General features: G+C 36.8%; 2 protein-coding genes across 2 annotated transcripts in view; one reads left to right on the forward strand and one right to left on the reverse strand.

Moving 5' to 3' along the window:
- The window catches only part of LOC583056 (polycomb protein suz12-A), a 38,042-nt gene extending 26,852 nt beyond the window's left edge, over positions 1-11,190 (reverse strand). Inside the window, exon 1 of the mRNA XM_030984888.1 lies at positions 11,012-11,190. Coding sequence (XP_030840748.1) covers positions 11,012-11,105 — 94 coding nt within the window. The 5' untranslated portion in view covers positions 11,106-11,190. The remainder of the gene's footprint in view (positions 1-11,011) is intronic.
- Positions 11,191-14,858: 3,668 nt separating this feature from the next.
- LOC577318 (peptidyl-prolyl cis-trans isomerase FKBP14) lies at positions 14,859-19,043 on the forward strand. The gene is made up of 4 exons (XM_777553.5): positions 14,859-15,455; positions 16,398-16,564; positions 16,923-17,059; positions 17,477-19,043. The coding sequence occupies exons 1-4, from the start codon at positions 15,187-15,189 to the stop codon at positions 17,627-17,629; spliced, it is 726 nt and encodes a 241-aa protein (XP_782646.1). The 5' UTR covers positions 14,859-15,186; the 3' UTR covers positions 17,630-19,043.
- Positions 19,044-24,079: the final 5,036 nt, after the last annotated feature.

Genomic DNA, 24,079 nt, shown 5'->3' on the forward strand with positions numbered 1-24,079 from the left:
TAACTGAAGGAATTTAGTCAGATTGCTATTGCCATTCCACATTATACAACTTCAATGGCACAGGGATGAGTACCGGTACTTCCAAGGTAGTTCCCGGATGTTTCCCGGGAAATTACCAACCCTTTCATCCATATATACTTTCACAATTAAGAGATACATGTATATGAGTTATATACATGTAATATAACTCATATTCTTTAATTTGTCTGCCATTTAAGAATTACATCCGAGTGCACTGTGTCTCCATCAATTTATCAAAGATATTCTGTTTTGTTCTAAAGCATCGTAACAGGTACACTGTAACTGACCAAGATACATGTATGTACACGTACATGCAAAATACAATTCAAATAACACAAGGAAGTAAGGATAATGAAGTACAGACTGTAAGTATAATGAGCTTTGCAGACAATTTTAAACTATCATTTTCCTAGTCTAGATCATTCATTTTAATATACATCCGGCTAAATGATCTTCCCTTTGACCACTGTAGGCATGGTACATGTACAGCTGAAGCTTTAATACCCCAGCAAGTCTCATTAACCCATACCAGTTGAGGGGGGAGGGATCGATTCATTACCCTGTTCTGAATATCACGATATGTCAGTGTCTTTCAGCGTGTCCACACACAAAACAATTTATCCCAAAACTCTATAACGAAACGTCGTATAAAGAATCATAGTATAAATTTTGAAGTGTCCACACACAAGAAACGTCATATAAATAATCATCGTATAAATTCAAGGATGTCCATAAACAGAAGAAAGTAATCCTGAAACTCTACATTCTGGTCTCCTTTCGCTCGAGGTCACGTTAAGCCCCGCCCAGTTAGTTACACTAGTTACACTCCCCCTGTCCTCACACAACATTTTCGTGATTAGGCGTGATTCTTTATTGAGTTTCAGTTCGAAGCGATGCCCAAACCTGCGTTTCGTTAGACTAGTTTCGTTATACGACGTATCGTTAGTGAGCGTACACACACACAATTTCATCGTAAAACTATCGTGAAACGGTATCACTATCGCGAAACGGTATAGCTAATCACGGAAAATGTTGTGTGTGGACAGGGGTTTAATAGCTCAAATTGATTGTGGATATATGATCAAAATTAATCCCTTGACTACTGAATTCTCTCATTCCTATAGGTCTAATACAGGGACCACAAGGTTCCAGTAGGCAATGGGTTGAGTTCAAACTTTGAATACAAAATATTTCTCTTTCAAAAACATCAAGGATTTTAAGTACATTCTGAAATACAATGTAGTTACGAGGACTCCCCCCCCCCCCCCCAAAAAAAAGAGCATGAATTCCCCTTTTTCTAAGTTCACTTTTCTCATCCCTTCACCTATTGTTGAATACAGTCAATAAAAGAGAGATTTGTTTTCTTTCTGGGCAGTTTATCCATAAATATAAATGTGCTCATTTGTTATTTTTCTTACTTAGCATTCCAGAGGCCATTTGATGCTATTACATTTAGTCACAGGTCACAAGGACCTCCCTCATTTGTTTAGTTCTCTTTACCTTTTCTTTCTTTTTAATTTAAAATGTTGCTGCTGTTGCTGTTACATGTACATGCCATACTCCTGAGAGTGAGAGTAAAATCATCTTTGGTATGACTGAGCATGAATCACTATGTGTGAGTACTGTAGGTGTGTGAGTCATGCTACATGTAGTAAGTTTCCATCTTGCTCACTCAGCTACTACAGACGACAGTAAGGCAACAAACACATCTTCACAATCAGGGTTGAGAACTTGAGATTGAAATTAGATTCTTAGTCCTGAGCATGCCATACATTGGAATGAAGAGATTTACTTCTTACAATGTAGTCAGTGACTTGTTGTTTAAAGGAAACCGAACCCCAAGTAATAACTTCACTTATTCAGAGAGATTTATTATATTATTGCCCATACATCTACAAGATTCCCCACTAAAGTTTATGAGAGAGGAATAAAGCAAAAATAAAGTACAGTTTCTCAACACGACATGGGCATCGCCATTTTCTTGATAATGTGACGTACTATGCGAAGTCGTTTATCAAGTAATGTATTCAAATTTATGGATGCTTCTTTCCCAGACGTGTGTGGTGATGAAGCATTTCATTCACCTGCTAGTATCGTTTGTACTATAATTGCCAGAACGCAAATTGCATAAATAGGTTAGTTCTCTTCTGGGGTGAAGGTTTCTCATAAATGAAATAGATTTGTCAACTGCTATAGTGTAGTATTTATGAATTAATTTTGTTACAATTGTACCCTTATTATTTATTTTTCACCTAGTATAATTTCTACCAACTCAGTTATTATTTTTTTAGATTGAAAAGTAACGGTTTCATTATTGATTTAAAAATCCTTTCCAACTAAAACTTGGTGCATGATACATGTACAACTTCAACAGGTACGTCACATTTTCAAGAAAATGGCTGCGCCCATAATGCTGAAAGGCATCACATCATGCCAGGCATATCTTCATTTATATATATCTTGTACATTTTCGTAAGGAATATTGTACATCAAAGGGCAGGAATACATCTCATTTTTCAAAATACCTACACTTATTCTTTGGGTTTAGGTTTCCTTTAATCATTCATTCATGTACATGCAATTACACTCATGCAGTAGTATCTTGAATTTATTACTTCTCAAGTTCTCATACATGTATTTCAAAAAATGGTCTATTTTTGTCAAGTACTCTGTCCTATAAAGTCCAGTTTGAAAATATCTTTTTCCATTTTTAGATTGTCTATGTACATTTGTGGTTTTTCTTGGAGACAATCTCAAGTACTTTTTTCTTCAACATATAATTTACAAATGTATGCAAACAGTCACCACTCATAGTCTCAGACACACCACTTTAATTTTTCGGTACCGGTACTCATAAGGGTCCCCTGTGTGAAAGCAAAATACAGGTACATGTACATGTACATTTACTATGACTTTACAGGCCCAACTAGTTTACTCTTGTGAAGAAGAAAGTAATGTTGTAAATGCTTGTAGATGGAATATGAAATCATATTCGAAATAAGATTCTAGCAATGAAAGAAAAATGAAAGTGGTGTGTCTGAGTGGTGACTGTCTGCCTGTAATGTTGGGAAAAAAAAGTACAAGAGATCGTCTCCAAGAAAAAAAACATGTGGATAGACTCATAAGGGTTCCACACCACTTTATTTTTTCAACAATTTAACAAGGAAGATGAGCAACCAAGATTGTTGTGAGCAGAAGAAGATTGGTAATTTTTTAAGATGTTTTGTATGTTTAAAATATCTATGTAATTGTGGTGTATTTATTACTGATTTTACCACTTAAAGATAAAGGTGAGTTCTAGTCATCCGATTGCATTGTGAAAGAAAAGGTGTGGATTGGATCAGAAAAAGTTGATCATGTAGCATGTAAAAGATTGGTGTGTACTGCGAGGTTCTGGAGTCATCAAAATCATAATAAATTTGGCCCAGTCTTGGTAAAGTAACAAGCACTGTACACAAAAAGATGTACATGTATGAGGGACGACACAAACATGTGGCATAAAAATGAGGTCATTTTTAAGCTATATGAAGGCATTTGAACTTTGAAGAGCCATGCTTTTAGGGAACATTTTTCTCTGATGGTCTTCCACACAAGTTGGGCAGGTCCAAACTATTGTCCCCTCTGGGCGTCAAATTTCATCTTTATATATATTTAACAAACTATACATCATTTTAAAGCTGAAACTATGAATTTTATGAATCTGATAAAAAAATTAAAAACTATCAAAATACTAAGAATGCCAAGGTCACGAACTTTGATTTGTATTAATTAGCGTGACGTACGGGACATTACATTTTCATTTTTGTATCTCATTTGAATTTTTTTTAAATTAAATATCTCAGGACATGCAGACCATCATGCTAGAAAATAGGAAAAAAATATAAAAACTTTCAAAATTAATTATGCAAATGAGGTAGGTTCCAAAGTGTGATGTCCCGTACGTCACAATGTGAACATAATTTGTTTAATTGTAATTATGAAAATAATTTTTTTTTTTAAAGATATTCTAGGAAGTTCTAATTTAGATGAATACCTAACAAAAAATAGGTTTAACAAAAATTACACAAATTCTGTGTTGATTACATATAATCAAATTAAGAAATGTGACCGGACAAGTGTGTGACGTACGGGACAACCCCATATAAAACCAATGCAAGCTGTGAAAAAGGAAATGACCAAAATGAGAATATATACTGTGTTAGGAAAGTTGTTGTATACAGGGATATATGAACATTCCAACTGGGTCCCTTCTAGGAATTTTCTTGTACTGAATTTGATGTAATTACATGTAGTCTTCAAGCCAGACCCCTGGTATTATCAACTTTGGTATTTTGCCAGTTGATGTCCCCAACATTGGCAGGATGCTAAATATGTAAATCATAATAGTGTACTAGTTCCTGGAATGAGTCTAATGAAATTATATGGTAGTAGATGCACCAGAAGCTGGCTTTAACAAATCATAGATGCTGCAGGTAAGAATAGCACATACACTAGTATCAAGCTCTCCATGTGAGGTTTTTTTTTATATTCTATTTAAATGTCATGATGGTAAAGGATTACAGCATACACTGTACATGTACATGTTATGGAGCCAGCTCTGGAATTCTGATCTCCTAAAAACTAAATCATAACTTTTAAGGAAAGATAGCCTTTTTGAGTATTTCACTCTCTCGCCCACTTAAGATTTTCATCACTTGCATCCTTGCATTTTTGTTGATTTACGCTTTAATCTTTTGAATTGTGGAAAAGGTCACACAAACCTAAAAGATAAAGACCAGTGATGGTCATGCGATTGCACTGTGAAAGATACGTTGTGGAATCGATCAGAAAAGGTTGATCATCTAGCATATAAGTATTGGTGTGTACTGCAAGGTTCTTGAATTATCAAAATGATAAGAAATTTGGCCCAGTCTTCGTAAACTGTACACAGAAAGATATGGGACTACGCACACATGCGCTACACATGCGTTTATCTCTCACATACCAATAAATAAACTAATTTACCAAATATATCAATTAGTAGGCGGTTTCCAGGCAAAATTGTTATCATCATGTATTAGTCAAAACATATTCTTTCACATGATTGGTAATAAGAGCTTCCATTACATTTTTTTAACTTGGGGCGTTTCAATTATGGTCTTTACATTCAAGGGTTTTAATTTCTTATATCTGGTGGTGTTAATAAGATCTCTTTAATCAATACGAAATACATTCAAGATTTATATTTTTGTATCCATCTTTCACAAACATGTACTGTACATTAATGTACATCAAAATTCTTGAATATATGACAGCAACGTACATGTATATGTTCTAATCTGTGATAAAAAGATTTTAAAAAAGACAATATGTTCAGCATTATCTTTGAATTCCTTGAAAATTCCATGATATTACTATCAAGTAATTCAAACAAACTATGAAGAAAAGACTTCATATTTGTAATGTATCTTTGTTCACAAACACTTAGAGCATAAGAAATGTTCTTTGACAAAATATGATGTGCTGAGTGTGCCCCTTTGTTTTAACTAAGTTTAAATAAAAGTTTTCAAGTTCAAGTTCATCTTCTTCATTAATTATTATTTAAAAACATTTAGCAATGTTGAATGGAATGGATGAAAGAAATGAGAAAAGAAGCATGACTGCACATGATAGATGGATAAAAATGGTAATATACATGTAGTGTGCATGAATGTAGTTCAATTTGTTTTCTTTATTAAAGTAATATTTGTATTGATTTACCTCATAAATTAACACAGAGGATATTAAGTGATGGTCAGAAGATCTAATTGGGTTCTAAAACACTCTAATTGTCACTGATTAAAGTTAAAATTGTTCACATTTAACAAATTTTGACGAAAATTCTTCATTTCAATGCATATAGGGAAAAGTTGTCCCGTACGTCACGTGTCCCGTACGTCACATACACACATTTATATTTTGGTATATTACATAACAACGGAAGGTTAGAAAAATATGGTAATAGTTTAGTATTTTCGAAAAAGTCAGAAATTCTCTGGTCCCGTACGTCACGCAGCACATTAATTGCATTAAAAATTAATTTATGAATTGGTCAGAACTAAAACTTTCCACAAATGAACTAGCCCATAATAGCTACAGACTCAAACCAAAAGATAGCCATATAAATAATTTCATCCATTGTTATTTCTTGTTTTAAGTCTCTGAATGTCCCGTACGTCACAATCCAAATAGCTTGGACCTGCCCACTTTACATTAACAATGAAAATGCTCACAAAATATTGTTCATGTCTCCCCAGAACTCAACCTTCTCTGCAAGCTTGGGAGTGGATAAATTGACATAATTGTAACACTGAATTTTGTCTATTCTTTTTTTTACAGTTACTGTACTGTAATGACAATTAGTACCATAATTGACAAAGTAACCAGAATAAAAAAACCATGAGGAATTGATCTGATTAGGCCATTAATCCAGCCCCAAAAACAATTTTGAAAAAAAAAAACAAATGTTTTTGAATTGCCATTTACACTTACTGGAAAACCCATAATAAAATTGTTGTTGGTGTCTGCACATTCTGAAATTGTGGTGAGTACTTAGTGGTACATTATACATGGGATCGCATGGAGACAAGGAGAGTCACTTGACTAAAATCAGGATTCATTCACCAATGTTTTGAGAGCAAGCATTTGAACTGCAAAAATCTGTACAATTTATTCCAGCATCGAAAAATAAAACACTCCGGAATGGGTTTTTCAATATTGGTTTTTTGTTGTGTTAACCAATAGTTGATGGCAACTTCCAATGAAACACCGGAATGTGAGAAAAATCTATGATTTTTGCTTGCAGTGTTAACAAGTCGAGTGTAAATGCAGCTCTTGAAAGGTAACATGATTCAGAAATTATGAGAAATTCTTGGGATTAGGAATTTTTGATTTTTTTTCCTTCTTGATAATTAGGGACATTTATAAAATCAGGTCTGAATTCTGAAAAGAAATTTCACAGATATTCTTCTCATTCATTTTTTGTCAAGCTCTTGCAATAAAGTAATAAATTACTACATGTAGAAGTAAAATGAGAGCATTATTGTATCTTGAGAACTTTTTTGGCATGCATGATGCAATTGATAGAGCTTCAGATCTAATACTGCTAGTTTTCTATTGGGATTTTTAAATATTTGACTAAAGAATTCTGTGCCGGTACATGAACATTTAAGTAACAATTCTTGATTTCAATCATCTACTGTACATGTCCGTAATTCCATAAATTAGGGACCCACTTGAGGGTCCCACCTACATAAGGAACCCACATGTATTTGTGGCTCTGAGTAAAGACTTAAATAGTGGAGTGAGATTGTAAAGTGATTTCCAAGCATAATATTGCATCCTCGTACCTACATGTAGTAAAATTACTTAACAATCTCACTCCACTATACATGTATAAGTTTTTACTCAAAGCCACAAATATACTGTACTGCCAGATCTTTAATATTGCATTGCCTTATTGCCATTAATCATTCAAGAAGAACCCTTCTGAGAAATCAGAAATTAGACTAGAGACTAGAAAGATCAGAGAAAATGATAAAAGAAAAAGATAAATGAAATGATTCAGGAATATATGGCATAATAAGGGAGAAAGGGAATTCTGGTAATTTGGTGATTATCATATTTGAGTAAGTCACCAATGATGGGACATCAAACAAGTTTTTTTTCTTCTTTTTTTTCTTCTTTGTTTTTTCTTCTTCTCATTTTCAACTAAAATTTAAACACTTTCCATCTTAATTTATTATAATGCTTACACTGTGCAAGTACATTATTTCACAACTTGACCTGCAGTACACTGTATATTTGGTTCACAAATTTAGGTAGTACATGTATTGTACAGTAGGTGTTTTTCTCAAAGTTGAGCCAAACAAAGAGGAAAGCCTTTTCTGCTTACTGGTAGATACTTTTGGTTTTAATCTCTCCACGGTGGATAATATTTACTGTAACAAAACGTGGATACATGTACAGGTGTACACATAGCCTACTTTAACTTGTCAGAAAGTCTTCTTGAAATCTACTAAAATACAATTAAAAAAACATCTGGATTAGAGGGAAATGGCAAAAGTGAGCTCTAGGTACAATAGTACAATTTCCATGGACAGTAAAATTATTGATGATTTGATTCTGCTGAACATTCGAAAATGGTTTTATTAGGACACAGAAACCAGATCCCTTGTTACTCCTTAAATCATTTTCTTTTTTTTAATGCACATGTGCAGTAGTCCTATTATATGTACATACTTTCACCAAATAGAAATTTATATACATGGGGGGGGGGGGGGGGTCACAAAATTACCCCTACCTTTGACTATCACATTAATATTTTTTGGTTTTTACTTGCACTAGATTTAATAGCATATTTTACTGTAAATAGACAAGTGCTTTGTCTACACACCATGTCTCATTGCACTCCTTGTAGTTACTCGCTTCACCTACCATCCCAGTATAGCTTTCTGAGTAAGCTGCCAAAGGGATTACAAGTTTATTACTTTAGCAGTTTAATAACTGCAGATATTTATGAAACTGTTTAACTCTGTAAGTTATTTATCAGATTACAACAACAACAAGAACAAAATAAAACTAATGAGTAACCTCCATCTAACTAAAGTAATGATCTCTTACTATGTGTAATTTATCAAATAAAAGATGATCTTCTTTCAGTCAATACATGTGAAAATACATCCATGTTCATGTACTGCACAAGTACATTTACCAAGTCCCAAGTTTGAATCATGTCAGTCCAAAAGACATAGAAATTAAGAAAATCCAGTCAGTGCTTTTGTAACTAAACTTTTTTGTAGAAATTTGAACCATTGGTAGTTCATTCAAGTCCCCAAAAATACATCAAAGTTCTGGACAACAAAATTATAAGCTTCATGAACATACAATGTACATGTACGTCTAAAGGAACACCAAAGTTGCTATTAAAACAATTGGGAAACATTTTTACATGTACAATGTACTGTAGGTGTAAAACCTCTACACAACTATTTTGCTACAATGTAGTTGGAAAAAAAGTGAATGAAAATCTATTTCACTTTCCAAAATTAATAAATACACTGCACATAAGCCTACATGTACATGATAAGTCTCAATTCCACTTTCATGTTCATAAAAATGGGTTCTACAATTTAAAACAATCTTTAGTGAAATCACAAAAGAAATCATATATATAATTTTTTAAATGGTTACAGGTACACATGTTGTAAACAACACAACTTTAGAAAAAGTCCACCCTGATATTAAAGTTGGTTCAAAAGTTGAACACTTTGAGGAATGGATTAGTGAAATTCTTTTGAGGAAAATCCAAGGAAAAAACATTAAATTTTAAACTTCTAATTGACCAAATGGAAATTGGCTCCTGCCATCAAAAATTGTATAATGTGCATAATATAGGGCACATGGACAATTTAACATTTTTTCTTCTTCTTCAGAGAAAACAGAATATACACTTTACACTTTAGAAAGTGGAAACCTATGATTTTATCAAAACAAGGCAAATGAGGTAACTCACAATTCAAATGGAAGAGCCTGTTCATGGTAGTGGAGTTTCATAGCTTTTTTCCCCCTCTTTTTGATGAGATTTTCACATTTTCTCATATTCATTGTCATTGTCATTGATCTGTATGTCATTTTATTAAAACTAAAGAAATCATAATCATATTTATGAGGGTCAATTTCCTCTTCCAATCTCCCTTTTTCTCCAAATAAACAAGATTCCAAAAAGTTAACAGTAGAAGAACTAGAGATAGAATACATATCTGTACAGAGTAGATTTGAAGGAAAAAAACATGACTACACCTGTACATGTACAGTACTAATAAATAAATCTTCAGGGGAAGACCACCACTTCACCATGATCTTTAAGAATGAGAGGAACAGTAAAATGAGAGTTAGAGCAGAATCCAATTTGAAATACATGTAGAATTTTTGTTGTTATTAATCCATGAAACAAAATTGGCATCTTCACATGTCCTCTCCTATTTGCTCCTTACTGGTACTGAATATTTCATGAATTTCTATTTTCTTACTTACTGATAAGGAGAAGACCTACATGTAGATTTGGTTCATGTGGGGGTTACGGAGAAAACATCTCTAGAATCTATGTGCAATAATTTAGAGAAGATCAACTTATTGATTAAAAAGTATTATTTGAAGAAAAAAATTAAGAACTCTTCATCATAGCATGTTGGGAGAGGATCTCAAAATACACATCATGTAATTCAAAAAAATATTTTGTAAAAACCCCAGGCTCTATTAGCAGTATTGCAACTTCAAAAATTCATATTTTTTTTTTTTAGTTTAATTTTAATCTTAGGGGCCTACTCAGTTTGCTTAAAATTAGACTTGGTCATGTTGGTCAGTCACCGAGTCACTGATGTCTGAACTGTTTCTATATTTTTTCTGCTCATAATCATATTAAAACCAACTTAAATCAGGATGGACTTCTTCTTAAAGACTAAACCTTTCTGCCATTGTTGTTGTTAATAAATCTATCAAAACTTCTTTTTTTTTCCTGATCAATTGACAATCATAGACATGAATGAGAGACAAGCGTTGCTATTTTTCAAATTTCAATTGGGGGGCATTAATCAGTTCAGGACAAGAGACAAGATTAAATAATTACACTTTATTGTCTTGAACTATTCACATCTGGCCATTTACAATTTTCAAATATCAATAATGCAAACTTCACAAATAACAGTGACTTTCCAAAACATTAAACAGGCGATCTTCCAAAAGACAAGACCCGATTTACTAGGTTGTGTGACGCTCTAAACCATTGATAGTCCAACACATAGCAAAGCGTGTTCTTTATCCGCCATTCATTTTCAATAACAAAGCCACACACATGCACGAACTCATCCCACCGACTCTACCATACCACATGCAGGTGCAACTTGCTCGCGATCATTCAATCTCATCGGCGATGGTCGCACAAAACTACTCTAAAATAATGAAATAAACTTACTTTCAAATGCTTGTAAGAAGAGTTCATGATCTGCTTTTAGTTGCTCCAGCTTGGGCTTCCTCGGACTTGCCCGAGAATGTTTGTGGGGAGCCATAATCGTAGATTTCTAACCCGAATTCCAGCCGGGCAAAGATCCGTTTAGCATAGCAGCCAACAATCACACTTTGCCGCGGGATCCAACGCGTTGCATGGTGGGAAGAACTCTCAAAATTATAAATGATCGAAGAGAAGATGATTTTTATCTCTTCGAAAATAATTGTCATACACAATGCACTTTTACCTACTGTGGACCTGTGGTTATATACATATTAGAGAAGTGGGCATGGGTACGGACCGATTGCCCAAAAGATTTCGCCAATATGCCCCTCCCCAAACAAAAAGAAATGCTAGCATATTTTTTACATTATATTTACATAGACTAAAATAAAGTTGTTTTTCATTTCTTCTTTACTTGGTCTGTGGTAGATTTTGGCCAGTAACGTTCGAAACTGTATACTGTCTATACCTAAGATACCTTAATAAATTACTTTTTAAATCAAAAACTGATATTTTTGCATGGTCAAATTCATGTAAAAATGCCAAACGTGAAAATTAATGAAGGTTTCATTTGAAGGACTGACGGAATTAGAGACCTATCGGGGAAAGGTGTATCATGTCATACCCCGCCCCCCCCCCCCCCTCAGTGTTATTTAGGGTACGCGTATGCTTGTTCCAGGGATATCCCTGCTTGTTCCCTCTTTTTGAAAGCACCCCCTATCTGAGGACTGTCAACATTTCCGAACCTCCCTTTCGCGGGCTTTAATTTCGCGGGCTTTTCCTGCCTTGGAGACCCCCCTAAATTCGGAAAAATGCTCAATGTACCCCCCTAAATTCAGAATAATTTCTCATGAGTCCAAAGAGATGAGAGAAAAGAAGAAAAAAAACACCCCCTTTTTTACAATTCTCGGGCCGGACTTTGTCGCACAAAAAAGTATCTCTTTACCGGACATTGTGGTAACACGCATGCGGTCATTCCGACCCCGGAGTGCCGGGGCCGGGGTCAAACCCCACCTGGGCATCACTCGAACAAGCAGATTTACATTTTTTATGCAGTCGATGAATTCTACCTACACCCTCTTGATCTATTATTATATGCAAGCTAGGGAGCAAATCGATCGAACGAGGAAATACGCTTGAACAGTATGGAAATGTCCATTTTATAGTAGCACATAATTTCATCAATCTGACAAATGCCGGTTTTATATAAGTTGGACATCGATAAGCCTATCCCCCCGCCCCCCCCCCCCCCCCAAATCTACAACAAAAATGATTATTATAGGCCTATATTCCTAAAATGTAAAAGATTCCATGATTAACATTGCAACGCCTAGCACAGGGGGTGTCTAGCCGATGCCGGACCCCCCCCCCCCCCCCCCCCCCCCCCCCCCCTCGGCCCCCTCAGATCCCTTCCCCGGAGAATTCATCAATATTTGGCCACCGTCACTTTATTTTCAGGCAGCGATGTGGTCTCTTTTTATGTATTTATGATTAGCCTAGAGTAAACCAAGGACATTTAGAGTGAATTACCCCCCCCCCCCCCACTCTGGGGTCGGAGGGACCGCATGCGTGTTCCCAAAATCTCCGGTAGATAAGGGGTAGTACGTTTCGCGCGCCAAAGTCCGGCCCGTATTGACTTTCACACCGGAGATAGGGGGTGGGGGGGGGGGGGTGAGTTTCAAAAAGAAGGAACATGCATACCCGTACACTAAACACACTGAGTGTGGAGGGGGGGGGGGTCAATACACAAAATAACACCGGGGTGTCGAGATGTTGAACTGAAAACCTGATGTGAGAACAAGCGTTGTGAGCTAAAATCATTCCCGCTTACCTTTTTATAGGCTTATACTCTCATCAGCACCCAAAGTGAACATTTTGCTACAACTTAACCATGTTGACGTTACCAAAAGTTACCATATTATAGTGGAAGCAAAATCACATTTCATTCCGTTTCACTGTCACTGATACTAAAAGAGGGCCGGATGAACTTGCTTAAAAAGAGAGAGAAATAAAAAGAGGGGGTCACTATTTAGCAAGAGAAAACATTTAAATGACCAATGTCAAAGTGGCGTGGGTCAAAGTCAAACCATTGACCTTTTATTATAATGTCAGCAGGAGGGGGGGGGGGGGGAGTTCAAACTCAATGCAATTCAATCTCAATTTATTTATTAAAATTCAAACATGAAGAATTTTCCTCAACTTCAGATCACAAAATAACCAAAAGAAATATGAATAAAAAAAACAAGGCCGTCTCTCTCTCTCTCTCTCTCTCTCTCTCCCTCTCTCTCTCTCTCTCTTACTCTTTTTGTCTCTCTCTCTCTCTCTCTTTGTCTCTCTCTCTCCTTCTCTCTCTCTCTCTCTCTCTCTCTCTTTTCTTTCTATCACTCTTTTCCCCCTTTTGCCGTTTCGATGATGGGGAGGGGGCGGGGATAGCTATAGGCCACTGTGCATTAACTGGAGATGGGACTCAGATCCGAGTGACTCACAATCATGATAATAATTATTCGTGGTGGCGCTATAATAATATACCTGCTCAAAGCAGAGATATCTATACACATATACCATCTATAATATTATAGATGGCTGTGGCTCAAACGGTCGCACAATTTTTGCCCTTTTAACTCAAGACCTGAAAAGCCCAATAAGGTTTCTTTACTCTCGTACACTTACTCTTCACAAATCAGGGCCGTAGTCAGAGTTTGATTTTTTTTATTTATTTTTTTTTTTTTTTGGGGGGGGGGGGGGGGGCATACATGTAATTGATCGACGTCCTGGGGAGGGGTCTAAACAAGTTCAACCGATCTTGGAAATGTTTGGGGGCACGTGCCCCCAGTGCCCCCCCCCCCCCCCCCCGTGGCTACGGGCCTGTCACAAGTTGGAAGCAAAAGGAATATGGGACCGGCCATTACACGAAACTATCGTAATAAATCATATTACGTTCACCCCAACCTATTGAAATGTGTAAAATAAATAATGGGATGTTCGCGAGGTTAGACATAATATAGACGTTCAGTGGTTTCTTACGACAGACTGTTACCAAATTTCACAGTATGGTATATAACGACTATTTCGGTAGCTATATCTGTTACCATGTTGATCGGCCATTAACGATTATCCATCAAACAAAATCAAGTTAGAAAAAACAAGGTATCCACTGCCCATTCCATTTACACTTACCGCCCCCAAAATAATTCCTAATATAATTTCAGTTTAACTGAACCTAAGTGTTCTCCACCACAACCCGAAACTCAACATTTCAATGGATGCTGATACCATTTGAAGGTTTCAATTCGCTAAAATTAATATTTTAAATCGAACTTTAGTATGGCATCCCTCTCTCTTATATTATTTTCATTCTGTTCTTTAGTTCTCCTCTTCTTTTTTTTCTTTAACTTATTAATTTTTCTCGCTCGATCTATATGTTACTTATATGACCAATATAATAGACTTGATTCGTGTACTTTTTCTCGAATAGAGTATTATGAATCATGTATTATGACAATGTATGAAATATTTGCAAGTTTATATAAAATGTGAATTGTATTGTTATTTTGTTGGTAAAAGAAAATAATAAATACTTGGTAAAAAATAACAGCTCTGTGTAAAAGCTATATACAACAACTATGTTCATGACATAAAAAGGTGTATACTAGTGACAACAACTTCCCTCACTTACGCTAACGTGTCTCGCAAATTGAATATGATCTAATTTTAGTCTGGTTGAATATTAATTGTTCATGAGATATAGACAATGGCTTTGTGCGAGTCTAACATTGCACACAGCTTTATACTTGTCGTGGGAATATTTGCAGGTTGAATAAACAAAGACCTGTTCTCTTATCTTGTGTTTATCTTCTTCTTTATAACTGAATTATATTCATCATTAGCAGTACAAAGCCACGTCGCTTTGTCCTTAGATTCATCCGTAATACACGTGGCATTTTATTCGATAAAAAAGAAGTCTTTCTCGAGTCGAATGTTTGATACGAGCTCAAGAACCCAGATTGTCACGATTGCCAGAGCACCTCTACCCAAAACATCGCTTATTATACGCCAATATCTCGATTCTCACTCAAGTCTGAAATACTGCAGCTAAGCGCACCATTGTTCATTTTATTTTAATAACACAATACTGCAATATGGAGTATAGAAAGCTGCTTGTTGCTGGCTTCATGCTGATATGCCTGGCGATCCCCGTGCTCAGTGACGACGATGTAGAGATTGAAGTTGAAGATGAGGAAGAAGTTGAAGAGTTTGAAGGACGTCGTGATCAGATGCCTCCTCCTGAGATCGAATGGGAGAATATCAAGGCTGTAACGAAGTGTAGGAAGAGATTGACAGACGATGACACGGCTGGTATTCACTTTGTTGGAAAACTTGCCTCTGACGGATCCATCTTTTATGACAGGTAAGGCATTCAAATCTACATCATTCATACATTCACCTCAAAATTATTATTGCTGAAAATAAAGCCTGTATCACTGCTCTCAGAAGTGCACACTATTATTATTATTATGTAAATACTCGATAGAAACCAAACGAATTATACATTACAATCTAATATATTTCAACACTCGAAACTAAAAATTACAATGTACGGTATAATGCGAGCCTTGAAATCTATAGCTTATAATCTAGAAATCTAAACACTTCCTGAATCAAAGTCATGGGAATACATTTAGTCCGTATAGTATAGGCATATAACGTGTGATTGTTGTGCTATTGTATGCGATATATTATAATACTGTGTTGAGCACAAGGTAAGGGCAAATGTTGATTCTCTGATAGGGCAAAGATCGATTGCAGGAAGACGTTTATATTATGTATACCAATACCGCAATGGGTCACAGCCATGAATAAAAGGATATGCATATACCTGGTAATTATGGGTAACGTGACTCTTTATGAGGGCGACATCGGGATTTCCACATACAGAACTTTGAACTTGATTAAATAACATTCGAAGTTATTTCTAATTTCTGGGAAAAAATCAATAAAATGACTCATATAATCATGTACATTATCAAAGAAGAGAGAAAGAGAAAAGATAAATAAAGTGAGAGAGAGAGAGAGAGAGAGAGAGAGAGTGCGAAAATAAAGAAAGGAAGAAAAAAAGAAAGAAAGAAGATAAAGAAAGAAAGAAAGAGCAAACGAACACGAGAGAGAGAGAGAGAGAGAGAGAGAGAGAGAGAGAGAGAGAATGTGACGTTTAGAACAGACGATTTTTAATTTTTGAATTGCAGTTTTAAATAAAATCTTTCATAAAGATTTAAGTGACAAGTGCCTGCCTGAAGTTGATGAGAAATAATTGTTGACAATATCCTTTCTCCTGATTTCCATATTATTTCAGTCGTGAAGACAACGTGAAAGATGAGTGGCAATCGTTCCCGATGGGTGTCGGTGAGAGCATCAAGGGTCTCGAACTCGGGATCTTGGGAATGTGTAAAGATGAGATCAGGAAAGTCGTCGTCGAACCCGAGATGGTAAAAAACGGACGACACCTTTTCGATCCCAACGGTAATACATTGATCATGATCATTATTACATAATTTATGAATGAACGAAGGAAGGAAGGAAGGAAGGAATAAATGATTGAATGATTAAATGTATGATTAAATAAATGAATTAATGAATAGTAAACAAATGAGTGAGTGAATGAATGAATGAATAAATTAATAGATAAAGAGAAAAATAAATAAACATATAAATGAACGTTCTCTACCATTTTCTCACACGACATTCTCCAGTTGTAAATAAAATATTATCCCTTGCCTCTTTTCTTATTTAACCATATTAAATAATTTTTGTTATGCTACCTAGTCATGTTTGTCTAATTCTTATTTTCTGTTTTATTGTTTTTTTGTTGTTTGTTTAGACGGAAAGATCCCGCGTGGACAGAAATTAATCTTCGAGGTCGAGTTGATGCAGATGGGTCCAAACTACATCAAGGGATTACCAAACATGTTCAAGGTTTATGATACCGACAAGGATAACTTACTCTCTCATGGCGAGGTAGGATGCTATGTCAGAAATGACTGATAAACTCAGAGGCAACCATCACACGGAAGAACTATTATTACATTTGAGTCCATCAGCCCCTGGCAGGGCAATCAAAATGAACCCACATTTTACATTATTCAGTGCTATATGACATTTGGAAAGCTTTAATATTAAAACCTGGCCAGAACAATTACGTATCCATTATAATTATGGTTAATTCCCCCCCCCCCCAAGGGCGAGGTAAAATATCAAAACATGGGCTTCCAGCAAGAAGGGCTGTCCAGAAACATACTCCCTTCCCTCCCCCGATCAATTTGTAGACTTATATTTCATGTCAGCTCATGAAATGTGACGTTATCACATGACACAGTGTATACCGTATTTCTGGCAGTAAAAAAAAAATAATAATATGTCTTTTTAATTTAACAGATCAAGGAATACCTGATTAAGGACGGTACCTTTGGACCAGACGGACCCCTCGTCAGTAAACTAGCTAAAGAAGTCATTGATAAAGACGATCGTGATAAGGACGGGTCCCTTACTTGGAAAGAGTTCTCAGGACCAAAACACGACGAGCTCTAGGACTTTAGGCTTAGATCTACAATTTCAAAGTTTTCATATTTTTTCTTGTCATCCAAATTGAAATTTTGTCGTGAAAGAGAGGACGGTACTTAGGCAATTAAGCGCATACGATGGCGATATGATATGAGTTGATTTCAACATTAATTGACAATAATGATGAAGAAAGTTAAAGTTATAGTGCTCAGTTTAGTATTAGTGGTAGAAGCGTATTTAGAAACAAGCTGTCTAGAAACTATTTCAAGTTGTAGAGTTAAATCTGAACCCGAAGGACAACATTGAAATGTGGCAATTTCTAGGTCCAAAGGGTGAATTACTCTTTAATAAACATGACTTGTATACCCCGGTACTTCTAATAGAGAGTATCATGAGCAATTCTGTTTCATTGCTTTCATAATGTTTTGGCTACAGTCTACGAGACCGACATTTCCGGTCTAGCGTGCCCTCTGAGGGTTCACCATACCGACGATCTACGAGACCGATATTTTTCTATCTTCCCTCATTCAATCAGAAAATGCATTTCTTTATCTGGTTTGCCAGTCTCGTGGGCTGTCGGTCTATTGGGATGACCCTCGACCGATACCTTATGAGACCGAAATGTTGGTCTCGTGGGCTTTTTGAACACTTTTCTTAGGGTTTCGAGAATTTTGTCGGTCTACTTGTATGCCCCGATATTCTTCCACTTCAAAATGAAAGTACAAATCTTTTCAACCTTCACCATGCATCCTTCTCAAACTCGGGTTCCCACCTTGCAAAAATTACCAGGGGTAAATCTCCTGTTCTTATGGGGATATTGTTTGTTTCCTCCTTATTCCTGTAACTATTGATACCATTGCACATTCTTTTCGTGTTTTTTGCGTTTGGTTGTTCCAGACTGCAAGTTCTTATTTTCTTTATTGCTTACTAATTGATACCCAAAAGCTCGTTAAAAAATCCTTGGTACCCAAAAGCTCATACCAGATTAAGGACTATTGATGATATTTTAACATTTATAAATCATTGTAATCTTTATCTGCCTAAAAATGTTCTTGATAATGCAGGAGTACTCTCATTTCGTTATTCTTTTTCTCTTCTTGTACCGTATGTAGTATATTACAATGCCCTAATAAGGAGCCTGACACTTGAGCACTATTATTACCATTACTATAAAGGATTGTCGTTTGATTGATAAAATAATAATCATATTACAATTCCCTTCCTTCAAACGTTTCATGACCAATGTGTCCAAAAATAATTTTATCTTATCATTTGATTCCTTATTATTCACAGAAATCATAACATTTCAAATGGCTCTATTTTGTATAACTTCAGTGTCCCAATCCATTCATATCTGGTAGCAGAGCTATATAGCTATATAGCGCCCTCTTAACACGGCTGTTATTTTCATGGGGGTTGTTGAGTCATAGATCAGATAAAACAAACAAAAAACAAAAATAAACATTAACAACAACAACAGGGGAAAATAGTGTTCTATAAGTAAACGCTAAACAAAGTACCCCTAACATACCTTAAAAATTGTCCCCCCCCCCCACCAACCCCCAGCACATTGTACATGTATTATTATTATCGTTTTCATTGTTATTATGATTATATCATTACAATACCTGTCATTATTTCATTAGTAGGCCTAGTATTAGTATTAGTATTAATATTTTTATCATTATTATTATGCTTGTCGGATTTTAGAAAGACATGATGTATATCTTTTGTTGCTGTTGTTGTTACTTTTTTCAGGCTTGCTCCCCCCCCCCCCCCCCTATCACGCAGTGTTCTTCAATAATACATTGCATGCCGGAACTGTGCAATAAACATCTACGTTTTAATATCTTTGTATACTTCATAAACATCGGAATAAAGAATTGTGCCTTAGAATTATCTGAGCAAGATTTCATTATTGAGAAGCGTCTTTTGATAACATTTTATTTTCATGATAACAGAAGAAAACAATGAGAGCTATATAATTATTGGGATATAATATAAATGAGAGTGAGAGAGGGGAAAAGGGAGAGCATTGGGGAGATAAAGAGGGAGAGGGGAGAGAGAGAGAGAGAGAGAGAGAGAGAGAGAGAGAGAGAGAAGGAGAAAGAGAAGAGAGAGAGAGAGAGAGAGAGAGAAAGGGAGAGGGAGATAGACAGAAAGAGTGAATGGTGGAAGTATTGCCTGATGGTGTCGGCGCCGACCTGTTGGCTGATGAGATCAGTGGCGGATCCAGGGGAGGGGGCCCGAAGGGACAAAGACTAAGGGACAAAATAAGGGGAAAACAAGAAGGAAAAAAAAAAAGGGGGGGGGAAAGAGGAAGTGAAGTGTTCCCCACCCCCACCTTTTTCGAAAAAGTATATTAAAGAGAAATAGAAAGAAAGAGAGCAAAAAAGAAAGAATAGTTAACTGCCAGTGTCGCAACAAAATAAGGTATCATAAAATGCTCATCTGACCGTAATTAAACGCCTAAAACCCCTGAGCTTCCGGGGGCTCTGGACCCAACCAAGGACCCTAAGGCAGGCCCCTTGATACACATCTGATCGTAATTTAGTGCCTAAAACCCTTGAGCTTCTGGGGGCTCCGCCCGCTGGACCTCACGCCAATTAGTGTCTGCCAGTGTCACAAATAAGGTATAAAAATATGTTCATCTAACCGTAATCAGAATGAATGCCTAAAACCCCTGAGATTCCGGGGTTTCCGCACCCTCGACCCCCACCAGCGCCCCAAAGGTGGGCCCCTGAATGCTTATTTGACGGTAATTTATTGCCTTAAACCCCTGAGTTTCCGGGGGTGGACAAGGTATAAAAAAAAATGTTCATCTGACCGCGGGCGCGTTGCCATAGCCCCCATAGCTACGCTACGCCCCGGTGGGGGCGCCCACCCCCCCCCCCAAAAAAAAGGAAGAGGACGAAGGAAGAGTCGAAAACGGTACATCGAATCGTCTTCTTTCTCTAATAATTTAATGAAACGTCAAATCTTCCGCTCTTCACGCAGGAGGGGGGGGGGGGAGTATTGATTTCAGACAAGGATTAAGAGTCGAGAATGGTAATACGAATCGTCTTCTTTCTTTAATGATTTAATGAAACATAAAAGCTTCCGCTCTTCGCGCGGGAGGAGGAGGAGGGGGGGTGGGGATAAACTGAATTCAGACGAGGATTATTTTCGAGAACGGTACAACGAATCGTCTTGTTTCTCTAATAATTAAATATAGTTTCAAAGCTTCCGCGCTTCGCGCAGGAGATTGGGGAACTGAATTTAGACAAAGATTATTTTCGAGAACGGTACAACGAATCGTCTTGTTTTTCTAATAATTAAATGAAATTTAAAGCTTCCGCGCTTCGCGCAAGAGGTGGGGGAACTAAATTTAGACAAGGATTAAGAGTCGAGAACGGTTCAACGAATCGTCTTGTTTCTCTAATGATTTAATGAAACGTAAAAGCTTCCGCGCTTCGCGCAGGGGTAGGGGGAACTGAATTTAGACAAGGATTATTTTCGAGAACGGTACAACGAATCGTTTTGTTTCTCTAATAATTAAATGAAATTTCAAAGCTTCCGCGCTTATAGCGCAGGAGTGGGAGGGGGAACTGAATTTAGACAAGGATTAAGAGTCGAGAACGGTACAACGATTCGTCTTGTACCAAAAGTAGTAAAAAAAAAAAAATTCCTCGAGATTAAAGGTAGATATGGTGGAAAACAATTTCATTATTTCTTGGAAGACCATGACAAATATTATCCATAATGGAGGCAGAGTCTCATAGAAGGTATTTTGTATACATAATTTGTTCTCAGCTCATCAAATGGGGAAACTTCGTCTGTGATGACAGCATAAGTTGCAACCGCAATGCTGAATGGGCAATCAGTGTTAGTAATTTCAACATTCAAGAGTTCTAAACTTTCATGTTCTTTGTCCAAATTCCTATTTCTTTTATGCTTCCCTGTTTTTGTGAAGTTAAAAAAAAAACCTTTCTGCTAAGAAAGCATGTGTATGCTTGTAAGTAATCAACCAGGGATCTGACGGCTTTTAGTCGCCTCCGAGGAACTTGCACTTGGTAATGAGGATTAATGTCTGACCAAAGGGCCTTCGCGCATCAACTTGAATTTGAACCCAAGACCTCCTGGTTACGTGACCACGGCTCTACCACTGAGCCATCACATCTCCTCCTTTAAAGAACATAATGATGATGTATTCTTGCTTTAACGATAGACGGCAAACTCTAGCACGCCCCTCGTATTTCATAAACAGAGTTATGCTCCACCAAATTAGCCAGATGCCATTACAAAATCTATACCCAGGGCAGCTTAAACATAACTAGTCTTCACGTTTCAGCCACTATGACCGCCCTCACTTCTTACATGTATGTTGCCACGAACTCGTCAAATTAAAAGGGAGTATATACTATGCAAAATATTTCAACTACTAGAAATAAAAACTACTTCTAATCTCAGTACTTATAAAATGATACTCGTGATAACCAATTTCAATAATTTTGCCCTCAGACAATTTTTTAAATATCTTAGACATTTGGGAAATTACCATTAAAAAGATTACAATTGTTTGGGTAATTCTCAAACGCGAACAGGGAGGGGGAAATTCATATAGCAAACCTGAAGACAATATAGACGGTTCAAATAAAACAGGGGTACCTACGAAACGTCATACAATCAAGCTATTGCGGTGAACACATACAGATTTCACAAAGAGATTTCTCTGCTAGTCATTTTAGATGCAATTAAACAACGATACCCTGGTCCATGTACGAGTTGTTGCAATTGAGCTGTCATTACGAGGCTTGCATGTAAAAGTATAAAATACATTAATTGTCATGTAAAGCCAGCTGGTAATAGGTTGTAGCAGGTGGACAATACGCGATAGAGCTCAGCGATCGAGCGGGGGGGGGGGGGGCGTCTAGTAGGGGCGAGCGAGCTCATTGATTCTTTTATACGAATGCACCCAATTTCAAAAACAATGTCAGGATTATTATGAGGTGTCGTGGTATAGTGGTTCCATCACTTTTACTCTTAAACCGAAGGTCGAGGGTTCGAATCTCAGTACGTAAATGACGTCCATTGGAAAGACATTGATCCGCTTTTGGCACTCTCCACCCAGGTGTAAAAAGGTGCCTGGAAATTTATTGCTGTGGTAATGATAATTACGGAGCCTACAGGAAGAACATCTTTGATACTGATGAGGCTTCCCTGGTTAAACAAAAAACATTTTTACAGTTTTTCTTCTCATACTTTTCTTCAATCATATCTTATTGATTTTTTCGTCCTATATTCGTAGAGCATCATGGAGGTAGGAAAATTATTTTTACATTTCAACGCAAATACTAAACTGCATCATACTTCTCAGAGCATAACGTTTCAGGCATATAATCAAACAGCGATATTACGGATATTCGTATATACACAACATTTCTCAAACAATACAATGTACTCTATTTGAAGCAAGAACAGCCCCCCCCCCCCGCAACTATTCAAGGAGCTTTTATGTGTCTTCGCCATAGACTATGACTGCAATCAGCGCATGCATGAAAAACACTGAAGCGATCATTCTAAACTGCACCTTCTCCAATGAAATATTAGACAGACTTTCAGTGAATGCATGACTATGAGCTACTGAGTACTGTAATGGGCAGTCATGTGGCGAGGGGCGTACCTAGGGCTTAGAATGGCCCGGGGACATGATTTACACACAGGGAATAATATTATCCCAACTCCCTAATGCCATCACACGCACACAGACAGGTTACAAACATCGGCAAAGATGGTCTGGACCACTGAGCCAATTTAATCCTCATATGTTATTTGGAGTCACCAATCTGGTCGATTGGAGGGGCGATGACCCTATCGTAGCCTTTCTCTCCACCCCTTCTGTTCAACGAGTGCTTGACTACAGGCCATCCTCTCTACCTTCCTTCTATTATCCAACTTGTACGAGGTGGAAACAGTCGGCACTTTTAATATCACCGTCCTTATCATACTTATCATACTTACCTGGTGACCATTAGCTGCAGTCCATAACACGTTTTCAAGAGATGTAATGCGGTAGGAACCAGTCACGGCTACCATGACTCTACCGGGTACAAATGTCAGGAGATAATTGGAATGATAGATGAAGCGAGAAGGAAATCTTTGATTACTCATCTTAACTTTCGTGTCAAGTTACGAAAGGGTATGTATTCTGTCGTGTCCAGTGTGTATTGCTAGCTAAACAAAATGCATGTAGGCATACATGTAATATGGACATCCAATGCTGTAAGTTTATTATTCTTAAAGCCCCTCTAAAGTGTTGGGAGACCTAAATTTGCTTTTAAAAAAATGGATGGCAAAAGTTCACTTAAATTGTACAATGATGTGAAAGAGGATGTCTTTCAACACTCAACTCTGCAATGGTTTTCAAAACAAATGTGTTTGAAGACGAATAATGATGAAAGAATACAAAATTTGGGTTTCGTGTTGTACGCGGGAAAC

Source organism: Strongylocentrotus purpuratus, unplaced genomic scaffold (genome assembly GCF_000002235.5).
Source record: "Strongylocentrotus purpuratus isolate Spur 01 unplaced genomic scaffold, Spur_5.0 spur5_scaffold_14, whole genome shotgun sequence".
Classification (NCBI taxonomy): Eukaryota; Metazoa; Echinodermata; class Echinoidea; order Camarodonta; family Strongylocentrotidae; genus Strongylocentrotus; species Strongylocentrotus purpuratus.

Bases quoted from the DNA above. Each gene is read 5' to 3' on its own strand.
- LOC577318 (XM_777553.5), top strand. From the start codon at position 15,187: ATGGAGTATAGAAAGCTGCTTGTTGCTGGCTTCATGCTGATATGCCTG. The intron at 16,565-16,922 runs GTAATACATTGA...TTGTTTGTTTAG, and splicing joins ACACCTTTTCGATCCCAACG to ACGGAAAGATCCCGCGTGGA. The intron at 17,060-17,476 runs GTAGGATGCTAT...TTAATTTAACAG, and splicing joins ACTTACTCTCTCATGGCGAG to ATCAAGGAATACCTGATTAA.